The sequence below is a fragment of the Oryctolagus cuniculus genome, chromosome 4, assembly GCF_964237555.1.
Source record: "Oryctolagus cuniculus chromosome 4, mOryCun1.1, whole genome shotgun sequence".
In the NCBI taxonomy this organism is placed as follows: domain Eukaryota; kingdom Metazoa; phylum Chordata; class Mammalia; order Lagomorpha; family Leporidae; genus Oryctolagus; species Oryctolagus cuniculus.
In genome coordinates, this window is record NC_091435.1 from 19,347,173 (window position 1) to 19,365,131 (window position 17,959).

General features: G+C 38.0%; 1 protein-coding gene across 1 annotated transcript in view; it reads left to right on the forward strand.

The window, feature by feature from the left end:
• Positions 1 to 17,282, forward strand: part of CYYR1 (cysteine and tyrosine rich 1) — a 112,189-nt gene extending 94,907 nt beyond the window's left edge. The window contains exons 3-4 of the mRNA XM_002716774.5: positions 1,857 to 2,014; positions 14,759 to 17,282. Coding sequence (XP_002716820.3) covers positions 1,857 to 2,014; positions 14,759 to 14,892 — 292 coding nt within the window. The 3' untranslated portion in view covers positions 14,893 to 17,282. The remainder of the gene's footprint in view (positions 1 to 1,856; positions 2,015 to 14,758) is intronic.
• Positions 17,283 to 17,959: the final 677 nt, after the last annotated feature.

The following is a 17,959-nucleotide window of genomic DNA, read 5'->3' on the forward strand; positions in this document are numbered from 1 at the left end:
GATGAGCTCCATGAGGAACAGGACTGAACTGATGAAATATTTTTACCGTGCTGGAGTATGAAACAGTGACTTTTAATTGTGTGAAAGATTTCTAAGAATTATGATAGGATGGAGATTAGCAATGAATATATGATAATTTGTTACGTAAGTTTTAAGAGTAAAGGAGGGTAACAGCTATCATCATTGTTGAGCTAATACAAATATTGATGACTGATTTAACCAAGGCCAAAGCTTATCTGAGAGGTTACAGTCTCAAATACCATTAAATAAGCAAATAGATAATATGTAAAAATTTAGAAAGGGATGTAATAATATTGAGCAGTAAGGGTAAAACAAACTGGAGAAAACAGTTGAAAAACTTGAACACACAAATTGGAAGGTGAAAATTTCTTGATTCTCCCATATTCACAAAATAACCATTACTTGTACATTATAACTTTGATACAGAAAGTCAGAGTTTTACCCTCATTAGTGCTTTTTCATTCATAACATTAACTCTGTATCATGAGCGTTTCACCCTAGTTCATGTTGTTCTCCCCATCTTTCTTGATCATTTCATGAATAATTCTATGGGGTTTTTGTTGTTGTTGTTGTTGTTTATCTCTATCAGTCGCCCTTTGTGGACATTAGGGTATTTCTCCTATTTTGCTATTGGCAGCAACACATGGGTGAACATTCTCGTTATGTTGTTGGTGTCCATGTGTGCTGTATTTCTTAATGGAAGCATTGCTCCAAATGATCCCGTCTGTTCAAAATTTTCCTTTTGAGAAAAATTTCCTCATTAGTTTTTAAAATAGTGCTCAAATATGGATACCATCAAATCATGTTACCCATCAATAATTATAATACTGGCTGCTCCATGCAGTATGTTTTTTCTATTTATGGTTATGCTGTGTTAACTGAACCTTTGTAGAGAAAAATACTAATATGAATAGAAATAAAGGTTTTGCTTACCTTCTTCCTAATTGAGTGAGAATACTTGTTAGTCATGACTGTACTCTGGATAATACAACAATGCACTTGGTTTCGTTGTCTTTATTTTTTAAGAAAAAAATTCTCGGAGCTTTACTAAGGAATAGATGTTAAATTTTATTTAATGTTTTGTCATTTGTTGAGTTGTTTTTGTTAAACACATATGCTCTATGCCCAATAAAGCTGTTTACACTCACAGCAGAATGGCTTTTTAATTATTAGTTTAGACATCATATCTGGAGAATTCTTCTATATATAAATACGTGAGTTTTTGAAACCAGAATCTGAGCGAAGCATTGGATAACTGTGCTGGAAGAGGAATATCTAAAGGTTTACAACTGTCTATTGAAATCCAGGAGATTCGCTTGACCGATTCAGGGAATGCTGTTGATTGTTAAATTTCATCCTTAACAACGTTTGTAAAGAAGCCCTTGTCTTACAGTGACGAAGCTGTGTTTGAAACACTCAAGAATCATTATGAGACTTTGATTAACTAAATGTGCTTTGAGACAGACATTTGACCAAGTGGTTCAGATGCTTCTTGGTGCACCCACATCCAGTATTGGAATGCCTGGCTCCAGCTCATGATCTCAGTTTCCTACTAATGGGCACCCTGGGAGGGACCAGGTGATGGCTCAAGCACTTGAGTACCCACATGGCAAACCTGGATTGAATTCATGGCTTCTGGCTTTGGCCTGGCTCAGTCTGACTATTGCGGACATTTGTGGAGGGAACCAATGGATAGTAGGTCCTTCTCTCTCTCTCTCTCTCTCTCTCTCCCATTTTCTGTGTCTCTTTGCATCTCAAATAATTTTTAAGATAAGCTAGAGGTCTAAAATGTATAAGAAAATAATCATAACTGTACTTCTGCTTCTCCTTTCTAGAGGCACTGCAATTGCCGGCATCGTGTTTGGGATCGTATTTATCATGGGGGTTATTGCCGGAATTGCCATTTGCATCTGCATGTGCATGAAGAACAACCGAGGTCCCCGGGTGGGTGTCATCAGGACCACTCACATCAACACCATCTCCTCCTATCCTGGTAAGCAGATGTTTCCTCCTGAGGGAGGTGTCAGGTTGGTTAGGTATATGCTACTCCTTAAGGAGAGAAAGAAACATTAGCTGTTCTCTCTTAAATAATCTGTGGTTTTCTAGGATATTTCTAAATGCATGTAGGCTGAAGCTGTAGCTTTGAATAGATTTCTTAGACACAGGTAATAAAATCCATCTCATATTTGCAGACATATTTTCCATAGTTGTCTCATTGACTAAAGTTGCCATTCTACCAGAGTTAAGACAAATAGATAATTCACACCCACTGTCTCTGTCAGTGAGTTCTGACTAGTAATTACAGAGAAAGTGTAAGTTATATGTCTCAATAAACTGACATCAGATTCAGTAGGTATATATGCCTTCAGAAAAAGTATTGAAGAATGTTTTTATATGCTTTTATTTTGCAAAGAAAATAGTTTTATAACAAAGTTCTCCACAAAGAACAGAGATAATATATGAATAATTTTACAAGTATTTGTTGACAATATGCTAGAATTTTCACATATAAATATATTCTGTACATGTGATTTCATAAAACAGTTCATTTTGCATTGCATGTCTTCAGTAGGGCTTTCTAAGTCAATCTGTGCATGTATAATTTAACATAAAATGCAGACAATTTCTTTTTTTTAACTTTTATTTAATGAATATAAATTTCCAAAGTATAGCTTATGGATTACAATGGCTTCCCCTCCCATAACTTCCCTCCCACCCACAACCCTCCCCTTTCCCGCTCCTTCTCCCATTCCATTCACATCAAGATTCATTTTCAATTATCTTTATATACAGAAGATCAGTTTAGCATATACTAAGTAAAGATTTCAACAGTTTGCACCCATATAGAAACACAAAGTGAAAAATACTGTTTGAGTACTAGTTATAGCATTAGATCTCAATGTACAGCACATTAAGGATAGAGATCCTACATGAGGAGTAAGTGCACAGTGACTCCTGTTGTTGACTTAACAAATTGACACTCTTATTTATGGCATCAGTAATCACCCTAGGCTCTAGTCATGAGTTTCCAAGGCTATGGAAGCCCCCTGAGTTCACCGACTCTGATCATATTTAGACAAGGCCATGGTCAAAGTGGAAGTTCTCTCCTCCCTTCAGAGAAAGGTACCTCCTTCTTTGATGACCTGTCTGACATAAAATGCAGACAATTTCTAAAATTTACACACCCTCAGGAAAGTAATTTCCTGTATATACATACTCATGTCCCCTCTTCCAGTTCCTATGGAAGAACAGGGTGCTTTCTCCATGCAATCTGCCCTGTGTATCAGTCCCCTCATTCTTCCCTTCTTGTTAGCCTTTTCTTTATCATCTTCAGCTTCAGGGATCATATTTCAGATGAATGAAAGAATGATCCTGTCTCTTGCTCCTCTTGGTGGTTCTTCCTCTTCTCCAATCTCTTCATGTTGGAGGACTTTGGGGTGCAGTCTTGTGTCTCCTAGCTTATTGTGTTGTTTCCCTTGGCCTTAAAGGGTTGTATCTTTTATATGCTAAAGGCAACCAAAGTAATCTATCTCTATTCCAAACCTCTTCTGTGAATTTTATATTTATTTTATCCAAGTGCCTGTTGGATATTATATTTCCATGTATACTAAATATGCCAAATTTAGCATGACTAAAGCTATTCTTCTGATCTTCCTCAAAACCTTGTTCTACCTGTGGCCTTCACCATTTCCAATGATGAGTTCTCTAGTCTTGAAGCTGCTCAGACCAAAGACCTTAGAGTCATCCTTGATTCCTCTCTTTCCCCCAAACTTCCATGCAACCTACCCAGAAAACTGGGCTCAACTGGCAAAATGTATACAGTGCCTAATGACTGCTCACAAAGAGAAGTAGCCACTGTCACCTCCCTGGTGGAAGTAACATGATGAGGTCTCATCGCCCATATTGTTAGAACATGCTCACTGGCTTCTTGGTTACCATCCTTGGACCCCAGAACCTATTCTTAACCCTCAAAGGTAAGCATTAGATCACTCCTATACTCACACTCTTCTGAAGGCTCCTATTTTCCCCAGAGGCAGAACTAAAGCCATAGGCTACTCATTCTATTCAAAGTGAAATACAAATTCTTCACGGGGCCTTCAAGGCTCTTACATGAATTGAATCCTTGTTGTGTTTCTCTGGCCTCCTTTCCTTTTCCTCTCCTTCTCCTTGCCACTCTGACCCCACCACTCTTTTTCCTTGCTCTTCAATGAGCAAACAAATCACACTGGCATCTTAGAGCTTTACCTGGGGTACTGACTCCCTGACTTCCTTCAACTCTTTGATCAAAGGTCACTTCCTGAATGATACATGCCCTGAACTCTCATTTTAAGATTGCGGGGCAAGGCATTTGTCCTAGCAGTTAAGACACCAGTTGAATGACACGCATAATCCAAATTTGAGGGCCTGGGTTTGACCGTCAGCTATAGCTCCTGACTTCAGTTTCCTGCTAATGCAGACCCTGGGAGGCAGCAATGATGGCTCAAGGGGTTGAGTCCCCTGCCACTCATGTGAGAGACCTGGATTGAACTGGTTCCCAGCTTCAGCCTGGTACAGGCCTAGTTAATAAGGGCACTTGGGGAATGAACCACTGGGTGACAATTCACTCTCTCTCATGCCTGCACACACACACGCCTTCTCTCTCTCTCTCTCCCTTTCAGATAAATAAACAAAACATGTCAGGTGATATTCTAGTTTTAAAAAAAAGGCAGTATGTCCCTTACCTGCAGCACCCCAATTTTTCTTATGCTACTCTCTGTCCCAGAGTACTTTTAGTCTTCTTGGTTAACATATGACTTACCTAATCATTATGCCTATTGTTCACCTCCTCCTTCTGGAATATTAATTTCCCAATCAGAAATCTGTGTTATTTTTGTTGTCACTCTATCTAAAGGATGTAAGACTGGGCCTGCCATGTTGAGAGCCTTTTGCAACATGTTGAATGAATGACAAACACAGTTCATGACAAGCCCTGATTTAGTCATATATCAATAACTAGGGAAGTGGTCTCAAATTCCACCCTGGAATATGGAGCCTTTACTCATTACAAAAGCAATTTGCAATTTCCGGTCTTCCTAACATGCCAAGAATAATGTTAGTATGAAGACGTTGGGACTAGGATATCAGATAAAACTATTTTTCATTCTTCACATCTCCCCATTTTTTCCTGGGTCATCCCATACCCAAGAGAAGAATAGAGGAAAATCAAATAACGATTTTAATTGGAGAAAATTAATTAGAGAGAAAGCAGGGAACAGTGCTCCACAGATAACATTCTGGATACATAGTTGCTTGATCAAAAAACTTTAATTAAAATTAAAATTTAAAATATTTTATAAACATTCATAAAACTAAAATATTTTATTAGATTTTTGAAATATTTTATGAAATATTTTATACTTCTGTAAGTTCAAACTTTGAATAAAATTTAAATGTGAGGTCATGTGTTTTTTGGGGGTTGAGGTTTTTATTTCAGGCATAGAAACATGTTTCCATAACTTTATAATGGCTTTATACTGACAGATATAACAGCAGCATGTTATATTTGCAGTAAGTGCATTGTTTTGGGAGCTAAATAATGCAAGAAACATAATGAACCTTATGGCGGAAATGTTTCTGCGCAAAAAGACTAATTCTTCAAAAACGTAATATGCTTGATTACTTTTCATTTCCTTCCCAAAGTCACTAATTAAGCTTTTACCTAAAGGATCAAGAAACAGCACATAATAGTATTGAATAACTTTCAAAATCTTTCATCTGTGGAAATACAAAAGACCTTTACCCACATTAATTAACCCTGTAATAATTGATATAACAACCCACCGTATTGAGTTGTGTGGTCCAACAGCCCAGAGACCAGAAAAATGAGAGCATCATTTCATAAAATGAAAGTGCTCAGGGTGAACGTGTTCAGTGGAGAACCCTACAGTGAACATAATTATTCTGCATCAAGGAGAAGAAAATGCCACACCTGGCCATTTGCTGACAATGACCTTCCAAAACTAAGTTTTTCATTTCTGCGTGGTTGGATAGAACAGGTGTCCTCTTTAGTTGAAATTATTTTTAGAAATGATCACTGTGAATATAAGGATTATCTGTCAGATTTTACATTTTCTCTACTTTCTTGAACTTCATTGTAAACAAAGGAAAGTTATCATGTTAACCCTTTTTTTAAAGGTATATTTAGATGATACTTACACATCTGAATAAAAACTGCACAGTAAAACCATAACAAAAGGTTTGTTAAAGATATAAAAGCCAAATGCCAGCAAAACAAAAGCAGATTTCAATGCCATCAAGGAAATTGATATCTGCAGTACATCTTGAGTCCTCTGGAGCTGATAGATGGTTGATGATAGGTAGGTGTTGGGGAGGGAGTGAGAGAGGAAAAAGGAAGTAGGGAGAAGGAAGGTGAGGGCTTTTCCTAACAGAAAAATGCCAAGGAATGAATGTAGAAGGGAGTTGTGGAATTGGAAAAAATTATCATTTTAAGCAATCGTAAGAAAAGATTTCAGACAAAAACCATCGGCAGACTCTAAATTCAGCAGAGACTGTTTTCAAATAGTAGGATATTAGCAGATCTTGAAGTGCTTACCAGATTCCTTACCACTTGGAAGGTGGAAAATAGTGGCTGCAGGACGGGGAGCCAAACAACATCTTGCCCAGGTAATGGAAGAACAACACCAAAGAATGACAGAGGGGCTTCATGCACCTTGGTTTGGGTTACTCCGAAGATGATACCACTGAGTGTATGTAGTACTCTGAGAGTTCACAGTCTGAATCTTAACATGAAAAAACATCTGACAGACCCAAGTTGAGTAATACTGTTATTAACTTAACAAATGTTGACCCTGGGGACAGGCATCGTGACATAGTTGGTCAAGCCACCATTTGGGATACCTACAACATGTATCAAAATACTGGTTTGAGTCTGGTCTCCTCCACTTCTGATCTGGCTTCCCTCTGATGCTTCCTGGAAGGCAACAGATGTTGACTCAACTGCTTGGGTCCCTGCCACCCACAAAGGAAACCTAGATAGAGCTCTGGCTTCCCAGCTTCCATCTGGTCTAGCTCCGGCTGTTGAAATTTGAGGAGTGCACCAGTGAATATGTTTCTCTCTCTCTCTCTCTGGCTTCCTGTCTTTGTGTGTTTTTCTGCTCTCAAATGAATAAAATTAATAAAGGCTTTTGGCTTGAAGATACAACTCCTACTGGAAGTGAAAAAGCAGCTGTTATGACTGTGGTGAAGTCTTCACCCAGGTAACCATTTTAATGTGAATCAATGAATTCAAACATGAAGTGAGAAAGCCTTCTTGGATGGCATAGAAAATATACTTACAGACTTAATACCGCAGACAAAATTTATGAATGCATTATATTATAAAGTAGAACTACAAGTGCCAAACTCATGAAGAGTTTTGCTATAAAATGAGCAAAAAATATTGGGATGCATATGAGCTCAAGATTTTTTTCCAGTGGAGAAATCCAGATTGTGGTGTCTTGTATTTCATTGGTAAAGATGGGAAAGATAGAGAAGGAGACTGATGAAGGCAGAAGATAGATGGGATTATTGAAAATCGGTATCATTGAATGTAAGGAAGAAAGAGATCCTATACACAAACAGAGGCTCCAGCCTTCAATGGAATCAGAAACCATTCATCAGTTATATCAGAGACAGGATGTAAGTCAGCATAGAAGTAGTAACATGCAGATTGGATGTTCCATGTATGGGGACAGTTTTCTGCTGTGCTGTTTTTCCCAGTGAAACAAGAAACAACTTCTCTGCTGAGAATGAGGAGGGCCAAGGAGGTGTTTGAAGGGAATGAGCAAAAAGAAACACTAGGGACTGGCATTGTGGCATAGCGATAAAGCCATGCCTGTGACACTGGCATCCCATATGGGTGCAGGTTAGAGGCTCAGCTGCTCCACTTCCGTCCAGCTCCCTGCGCATGTGCCTGGAGAGACAGTGGAAGATGGCCCAAGTACTTGAGCCTCTGCACTCATGTGGGAGACCCAGAAGAAGCTCCTGGCTCCTGGCTTCAGCCTGGCCCAGCTCTGGCTGTTGAGGCCACTTAGGAAGTAAACTTTAAGATGGAAGATTCATATTCTCTCTCTCTCTCTCTCCCCCCCTCTCACTGTCTCTCAGTGGACCTCAACTTTCACATAAATAAGTAAATCTTTAGAACCAGTGGATGGAAGATTCTCTTTTCTCTCTCTTTCCCTGCCCTCATCCCCCCAATCCTCTTTGTCACTCTGCCTTTTTAATAAAGTGAATGTTAAAAAAAAGAAACACTAAAACAATATTATCAAAACGGAGATGTGAAATGACTGAAGAAATATGTAAGGTCCACCACACTTAGGAAAACGGTCATTCACTTAATGAAGTGAGAGCAGTCGGCATGATTGTGTGTTTCTCCTGCCGTATTATGCCTCTGGATATACATCCAAGGTAGCCAAAGTGTTGAATTTAATCAGTGCTGGCATTTGGCCATGCAATGGGAGCGATAAAGTGATAAGAACACTGACAGTAGAGACAGAGAAGTGATTTTAGTGCTGGACCATAAATCTATGCTGAATGAAGAAGATATATGAAGCCTAGAAAGAGATGGAATCAACTTAGTTTTTTTTTTTTTTTAGTTGGCTATCACTAAATTGAAAATCTGGGTGAGATCCAAAATGCAGAGGAATAGGTTTTCTAGAAAGATAAATGCTCTATGTTTGTAGATTAAGATGTACAAAATAGTACAATAATTGATTATGATGCAAGTGAGGAAAAGATTACTGAATGCAAAAGAGTCAAAAGATTGAGAAGCAGGCTTACGTGGGTACTAAAATACTAAAAATGATTATAGAAGCCATTGTGGAGAGAAAAACTGTGGACCAGAAGCTAAGTCTTTAGTGAATAATGGTTTGGGTTAGGGAGGTCTGCAGATATAGAAAGCAAGGAGGAGTAGAGGGTAGCATGTGTACTACCGAAGAGCTCAGGATTTTAAAGAGATAGAAGAGGTTATGGTTTAAAAAATGTCTGCAGAGATCACAGATGCCTTGAGTGCTTTCTGTTCCACAAGGTTGTCGGATGTGGGAGGGAAGAACAGCTCTGATTGGGTATTGCTATCACAGAAGCCATCGTCTCGTGGGAAATCAGATTTTAATCAGATTCAGAGGTGAACTGAGTGCTCCCTTCTACTCAGGGAGAAAATGATTTCTCACGTTCCTCTTCCTTCTGAAAACTCCAAAATCTACCCTCTCCAACCCCTTCCCAAACCTTTCTCACTCTTAGCAGATGATTTTTTTCAACCCACCCTAGTTCTATGAGAGAGCAGACACAATCAGAAGAGAACTTTCCTGTATTCTGGCCTGGGTTACGAGGACAGGAAATGCGAGGAGTGAGGAAGCACCAGACACTTCCAGAAGCAGAGCAAAATGGGGCGGGAAGTTCAGGGAGCCAATCAGATGAGATGTGCAAAGCCTCCCGGGAAGAAGGGTCCATGGAGAAGGATGTTCTGGGAGCTTGTCCTCCTGGTGACAGAGGGAGAAAAACCTTCATAGAACCTGTGATGATGTTACCTGAGAGGAAAGAGAATGACAGGTGTAATGCATCTTACTGTCTTAGTCTATGACAGGGGAAAAATGGTTGGTATATTTGTGTGGGCTGGGGGGCCAATGCAGGTCTTGCCAGGACCTTTGTGGGCCTTTGTTGAAACCTTTTGCCCTAAGTGAAGTGTAGGCAAATTTTGAGTAGTGGGATTTGTAGGGTAATGGAGAAGCAAATTTACTCTCAGCAATAATATTAAAAATTGTCTTAAATAAGTAATGAAGTTCTTCTGTCACGCCAGGTATTTAAAGCCAGTAATAATTAAAATGAGGTGTCTCTGATACAAAAAGATACACTTTGGTAATTGGAATAATACAAATAATAATTTATGTACTCTAAAGATGACATGACAAACTCATGTGAAAAAATGAAGGTTGTTAAATAGATAATTTGCTTAACCAAAATAAAAAAAATTAGAAAAAATGAACTTTGATGTAAGACTATATCAAATAAAATACTATATATAAATAAACCATTAAGTATATTTTAAGTGATAAGTAGAATGACATGTATCAGATATCTGAAAAAGAAAGTTAAGTATTATACTTGCAAAAAACACAGAACAGTTGAAAAATGAATAACCATGTTTTGTTATATACAATTTTAGTCTTTAGTATCTCAATAAGGGACACATTATATAATAACAAAACCATTTGACCAAGAGTTATTCTTGAGAAAAAGATAAATAATGTCATTTGATTGTTTATATTGTGTTATCCTAATTATTTCTCATTCTAATTAAAATTCCAGTTCATAAATTATCAGGCCAAAATGAAAAAAGTTCACCCAAATTCCAAATAGTAGACAAGATGTAAAAAAATGCCAAACCTAGCTGTTATCAAAGAAAGGTGAAAACTGTGGAATACTACTCAGCCAGGAAAAGAATGAAATCCTGTCTTTCACACCAAAATGTATGCATCTGGAGACCACCACGTTTAGTGAAATAAATCAGTCCCAAGTGACAAACATGATATATTTTCTCTGATTTGTGGTAGCTAATATGTAGAGTACAAAAAATGTAATGTATATGAATAAAATTGACATTCTGAGATTTGGTTATTGTTTATAGCCATTGTGTATACTCTTGAAGAAAAGTGGTTTTTCTATTTAAAAATAAAGTTTTATTAAATTACCAAAATATTAAATGATAGCGTGTCTGTATGCCTTGCTATTCCCCTTTCAAGATGAAGCAATTATTTTTTAAAATAATTTCACAATGTGCACTAAGCAATAAAATTTATATGCTATTTAAGCAAGGTGATCAATTTCTGAAATTTTATTCTAAAGAAATAATTCAAAATCATTTTAAAGTCTCTGTGTAAGAAGATATATATCACTCATTTATTTATAATAATAAAAATATTTAAACTCAAGGTAAGTGAACTGTCAGGGTAATAATCCCATCATCAAAAAATGAAGCCATTAACAAATAAATTAATGAAGATTTGTAGAAGAATGAAAAAGGCTATTTTTGTAACTATAATAAAATACCTGCAGCAGGCTAACACTTCAAAGAAAAGAGGTTTATTCTGACCCACAATTCTGTAGGTAGAAGGTCTTGTCTGGTGATGGCCCTCTTGCAGAGTAAGTCCCAAGTGGCACATGGCGTCACATGACAAGACACAGGGAGTGAGTGTCCGTGTTTGGGTAGAAGACCTGTAGTCGCTCTCCCTCTTTATGTAAAGCCACCGCCAGAATGCAGTCATGGGGGCTCCACCCCCCTGATTTTTATCTAATCCTGATCCCTTTTCAAAGGCTTCATCTCAAAACACCACCACTGGATTAAGTCCTCCCTCTTATTGCTTCACAACAGGGAATATATTCCAACACCTGCAGCTTTACAGACACTCAAGCCCTGTGCAAAACACAGCAAAGGCTAATGTCATAATACAAAGCAAAAAAGCCTGCATCATTTTATGTGAGTACAGGGAAATACTTACACACAAATGACTAGAAAGAAAGCATATAAAGGTATTGTTTTTTAAATTGGGATTAAAAAACTATGGATGATTGTCTTGTTTCTCTAATTTCTAAATGCATCCTCCCACTACATCAGCTTTAGAGACATTCGCCTGAGTGGGATGAAAACGTTAAGTTTCTCCTCTAAATTTCATAGCGTCCCTAAATCTTTTAATATTAGAGACAACCACCCTAGACACTGAGGATAAATGGCATGTTTACCCTACTCAAGTCAGAGAATTGGGATTTTAGTTATGAAATGATTTCAGAGGCACTGTTATCTCCAGCTTTATCTATACATCTTTTAAAGATGATTTGACCTATAAAAAAGAGTAAAACCTCTTAAGATTAATCAGGGAATCTAAATTTGAAAGCTTAAAAATTTGCTTTTTAGTGAAACCTTATTATTTGCAAGAAAGAAAAAGGTATTATTTCAGAACCTTTCCCAGTGGTTGATAGTCTAAAAGATGTGCTGAGTTTTTTTCAAAATACCACTTTTCAACATTGGATCACTACTTTACCAAAATTCAAAGGTTATAGGAATGAAAAAAATCACTGTTTCCTATCTTAGAATTTCTGTTCAATATGCAGCTGCATAAACCAAAGGGACTCTACTGATGTGTCCTCCAGCAGTGTTTATGCAGATGGCAGAGTACAAACACTTTGTTAGCAATGCACAAACACACCGTAGCTTCATGACAGGGAATAATGTGGATCATAATTAGCAGGCCTGTGCTCCTTGAGTGGGACGCAGGAAAAAGCTGCAGCATAGAAATAAGGTGGAATCACATGCTTGTAAGAAACAGCTCAATGGGTATCCAGATGGATCTGTCCATTTTACAGGTAGGCTGCACGTCCATTTTTGGCTAAGATGAATGTTATTATAAAACTCTTTGTCTCACTTCTCCAAGATAGAATGAAGCAGGGCAGTGGATGTGAGGCAGAGGGACTTTTTGTTTGAACTCCATAGGCGTTAGTCTGGTCTGTTGTAGAAAACAAAACTTGGAGTAACCCAGCTGCTGGGGGTCTGAACAAACTATGTGCACTCTTGCTGATTGGTTGACTGGGCTATGTTATCAGCTGAAAGGGCTGCTCAGCCCACTAGAAACCTGTCAACAGAATAGTGCTCACGGGACATCCCACTCAGTTCTGTGGCTCCATCTTCCTCTTTTCTCAAAGTGACCCAGCTTTCCAGGTATAGGGGGATCAGAAAATGGTTTAAAGCATCAAGCTCTTACGCAGAGAGGCAAGCCAAAGGGATCTAGAAGAAAACAGTTTTCATCTGCCTATCAATGGAGGCCCTATGTTTGTGCCTATTCATCAGAGCATCACCAAATCTTGGAAGGTATTTAGAAAAGTTGAATGAAATCTTTGTTCTTTTCTGTCATTCTTATATTAAAACATTGACCAGTGGGGCAAGCATTTGCCTTAGGGGTTAAGATGCCTATGTCCTGTGTCAGTGTGCTTGGGTTGGATAACTGGCTCCTGCTTCCAGCTTCCTGCCAATGCAGACCCCAGAAGGCAACAGTGATGGGTCAAGTGGTGGGGTTCCTGAAATCCACATGGACATCTGGATTGAGTTCCAGACTCCTGACTTTGCCTTGGCTCGACCCCGGCTATCATGGGCATTTAAGGAGTGAACAAGCAGATGGGAACTTTCTCTCTCTCTCTCTCTCTCTCGCTCTCTCTCTCTGTCTCTCAACTATATAAAATTTTTCATTAAGGATGATTATATAGAAAAAAATTGTCAATTCTTTCCATTATTTTGTTACTAGTCTTGTGATTTAGGCTACATTCATAATTAGCAGTTAAGGCAATTTCTTAGTAGAATCAGGATCTGGTAATGGTCCATGGGTGATGACCCATGGCAGTCATCAGATTGGCTGCTGAAGAGTTGCTCAGCTATTGCAGAATAATTGGTTCTTAAAGCCATGGATGAGTTTAAGCTCAAGCAGTCTCTCTTCCAGCTTTGGAGATGGGAGTGAGATCACTACAAAATAGACATACATACATAATCATCATAAAGTATATACACTATGATTGAAAAGCACAAAGACATCTATCACAGTAAAAATTAAAGAAAATTTTCTAATAAAATTAGAAAATTAAATTCTTTACTCTCATTCTCAAACCTGCTTATTCTCCTTTTGTACTTTCCTTCTTATTTCTATAACTCTGAGTTATGGGGGTTCCCTACTGGGTACCCAATACCTTGACCCTTTCTTTCATTTCCTTCATCACCTAGGCATCACCATCATTTCTTTCATCACCTAGGCACTTGGCTGCTCGAGGGGCCTTATGGGATTTTTTCGCTCACTGAGATGAGCGTCTAATAATCTCACACATTTGCCAGTACATCACCCCACTTTTTCTTCAGTCTTCCTCAGTCCATAGTGCTGAGAAAGCTGGCTTCCCAAAGCATATTCATTGGTATATTCAAAAGCTGATTCATCACCAACATGGGGTCAGCTTTGGTACAACAGTTAAGATGCCACTTGAAATGTCATTCCATATCAGAGTGTCTGGTTCAAGTTCTGGCTCTGCTTCCAATCCAGCTTCCTGCCAAAGCATCCCTGGGAGGCAGCTGGTGATGGCTCAAGTAATTGTGTCCCTGCCACCCATGTGGGAGAATCGAATTGAGTTCTTGGGTCCTGACTTCAGCATGACCCAGTTCTGACTGTTGTAGTTATTGTGACATTTGTTCCATCAGGCAGATGGAAGATATCTATCTGTCTATTTGCCTGTTTCTGTGTCTCCCTCTGTTTCTCTCTGCCTTTCAAATAAAATTAAAATAAATGAATTTTCTTAAGACTCATCTTGGAGATTATGCAACCAGACTCCATTAATCTTTTCTCATTTCTTCGCTCTAGGTACTTTTTGCTTGAACAAAAATGTTAACTTACTTCTGCTGAAACTCGCATGATTTCTCAGATTCTTCTCTCTCCACCCCTTCAGCATCATCTTCCCAAAAAAACTTTCCCTAAGCATTGATTCTACATAATCTGACCCATGGCACCACATTTTAGAGCCTACCCCCTTTCATACATGTGTCCTTTGACCTGATAAAGCTAAGAATTTTATAGACAAAAATTATGTCTCTTCCCAAAGTTTGCAGCCCAGTAGCTCAACTCAGTAAACCCTCAAATATTTGATCAATTCCTGATGCTCTTTTCCTTTGCTTTTTCAGTGGCACCACCCCCGTACAGTTGCGACTACGAGATGGAATACTGTCCAGACTTGCCCCCTCCATACTCCCCAACCCCACAGGCATCAGTACAGCGCTCTCCACCTCCTCCTTACCCTGGAAATTCAAGGAAATAATCCTCCAGAACAGAATATGTGCCAATCAGTGACCTTCCCTGGAATCAACGCCTCTACTCAGAAATAGGCAGGAAAGGGTTTCCCTAAGGAAGGTGTTTTGGGTCAGCTAGTATTTGAGGCAGAATGTTCCCATGCAGAGATATGGGGTTCTGATCTTGCTCAGAGCTGTCCCCATCACTATATTTTAAGAGATTTACTGATTCACTTCAGCACATTTGAGAGAAGAGTAATGAGATTGACAGAATATCTGATAACCATGTTTTTTAAGGTCTATTTGAAGGAAATTTCAATATTGATTCTGGAAAAGAGAAGACTTACACAGAACAGAAGAATGGCCCAGGCCATACAAGGAAGCAACTCTATTCGACATAGCTCTGAAAGTTGGAACTAGAATGTTTATTCTTTCATTCATCAACAATGTGTAATGTGTGCCTGAAAGCCCACTACATGCCAGGCACTGTGTGGGGCATTGGATGGAAGTTTGAGGACGGAAACTTTGATTTTGGTTTTAAAAAGAGCAGTTGGAGCTTCCTCATCAACTGGATCACTTTGTGACACTTCCCTACTACCAAGACTTCAGAATCCAGCTAACCATCTGGTAGAGAAATACTCCAGAAGTGGTTTCTGCCTCAAGTATATGTGGGTCCCTTGCACCCTCAAAGCTCTGCTTATATTTTGCGTAGGTGTGAAGTGAATCTTTATCTCCTGGAGTGAAAACAACAAGACTGGTGAATGTTATTTATTTAACTTGAGAGCTAAAACAGGATCAAAGGGATTCTACAACTGCTTGAAACCAAGAACTCTTCGACATCAGCTACTGCCATCTAAAAATTATCTGGCCTTGGTCAATGAATTCAAAGATTTTCCAGCTGTGGCCAAAAAAAAAAAAAAAAAATTGTAGCAAGTTCCACAGGCAACATCCATAGGCAACAACTACTACGCTTCAAAGTAAAAGATGAGAAGCCAAATATCACCATGGGATTTCGTGTCAGGGAGCAAGATCTCAGGACTATCATGAAGACTGTGCAAGCTTACAAAACAAAGAAAGGGAAGCGAAATTTGGGTTCCTGTCTTTGGAATTCCATTCAAATGTAGCTTAGACAATTTTTTCTTTCTCTTTTACAGAACTTTGATAATATATGCTACTGAAAAAAATATACACTTAATGGAAAAGGATAAGGTACTGACATCAGATTGTTGCCTTTTATCAAAATGCAAATTTTATGAAGTGCCTACCTTTATATATAAAAGGATTTCATAAATAATTCTTATGTGCCATATTTTGCCGCAAGTGATATTAATATTAATCTTTCTATGTGGGTCCTTACATGTGTTTAAAAATTGCATGAAAGAGGACTTCAAAATGTCAGTGGAAAATGGAGTTAAACAATATGCACATTTTCCATGAACTTTTTAAAGCCCCCATCCCTTTGTACTCGGCCTTGAGACAGATGATCAGATTTTTGTGTCACTTACAATTAAATCTAAAATATTTAATTCAAGATTATCATCATATTTAGTCAATATCATCAACAATTTAGTCAAACTGCAAGACAGTGCTCAGAATTTTGCTGAATAAAACAACCAAATAAAAATGCCTTGTTATAAATTATACTACCTAGAGTTGTGATTAGGAAACTTAATATGTTTCCTATTTTACTCTTAAAAATAGCACTAAAAATAGAAATATGTTGATTTGACTTAAATATAGTCTGTCTATGAGATCTAAATGCTAGATATGATTTGAATGACTTTCTTGATGTTCAGGCACTGATCATTTTCCTCCATTTGAAGATGCAAAGTATTCACAACTTCCACGCTATTCTAGTGAGGGACTCCCTGACTTACATGAAATTTCTAAGCACATTTTTATTAGTAGATATGTTTTAATTTATTTCTCCTCTGCAAGTGTGATGAGACTCACTTACACTGCAGCTGTGTTGCTCAAAGTGCCAGGGTCTCTGTGATGTTATTATAACTTTTTGTTGCAGATACACCATATATTCTTTAAGAGAAACTGAAAAGATCATGTTTATTATATGCCTTTTATGTTCTTCAAATACTACCCGCATAAAAGCCATTTGAGTCTATATCATCTCTTTTCTTAGAGTTGTTTATGGCTGCCCTGAAGGCATCTCACAAACCCATAGACCTACAAGGAATGAGTATTTTTACCATTTGTATTTAATGTCAGAATAATATAAATGTTCACGTTACCAGTATAGATTTTTGGATTTCACTGATTGTTTTCATAGATTATGTTCTTTGGGAGAAAAATAGTATATGATGTAAAAGCTTTGAATTATGATTATTTAAAAACTAACATATTTGCTGTGGCCAAAGTGTTTACAATAAGCAATAAAATTGAAGAACCATTATAGTAAAGGTTATATTTTAATTGTCTTGAGTACATTTTTTTCACCTCCATTCCTGCTTATTTAGCCACTTGTTCTGTATAGAAGGCATAAACTTTATTTTGAATCCTGTCCCCTGCCTGTGTGATTTAAGACAGGCCACTTTGTCTCTCTGATATTCAACTGGAAATGTAAAAAGAAAATGCGTATTATTGGGTTTTGTGAAAATTGGATGAATATATGCAAAATTCTAAGTATAGAGTCTGGCATGTAGAATATATTCCATAAATAGGAGCCAAGAATAAATCAACAAATGAACAATATGTGAACAGTTTCTAGAACTGTGCTGTATAAGAGAGTGGTCCCCAGCAACATATGGGCATTTAAATTAATTACAGTTAAGGAAAAGTACAGTTTCTTTGTCATACTATCACCATTTCAAGTGCTGCATAGCTTTGTATGGATAGTGGCTACCTTGTGGATAATGCTGCTCTAGAGAAATCTATGTAAAATGCAATTAAATAGCAATAAGTCATTGAGAATTCTCCAGGAAGAACTATGGACTTTGTCAATTGATTATGATGTCCTTCACTGATATGTTTGTAGACAGCATCGCTATAGAGGCAAGGCTGTGACCTGTGGGAACCCAGGAGCCATGAGAGACTCACCTTGGCTCTCTCCAAATCCAGGAGAGGGAAAGCTCTTGGAATGAC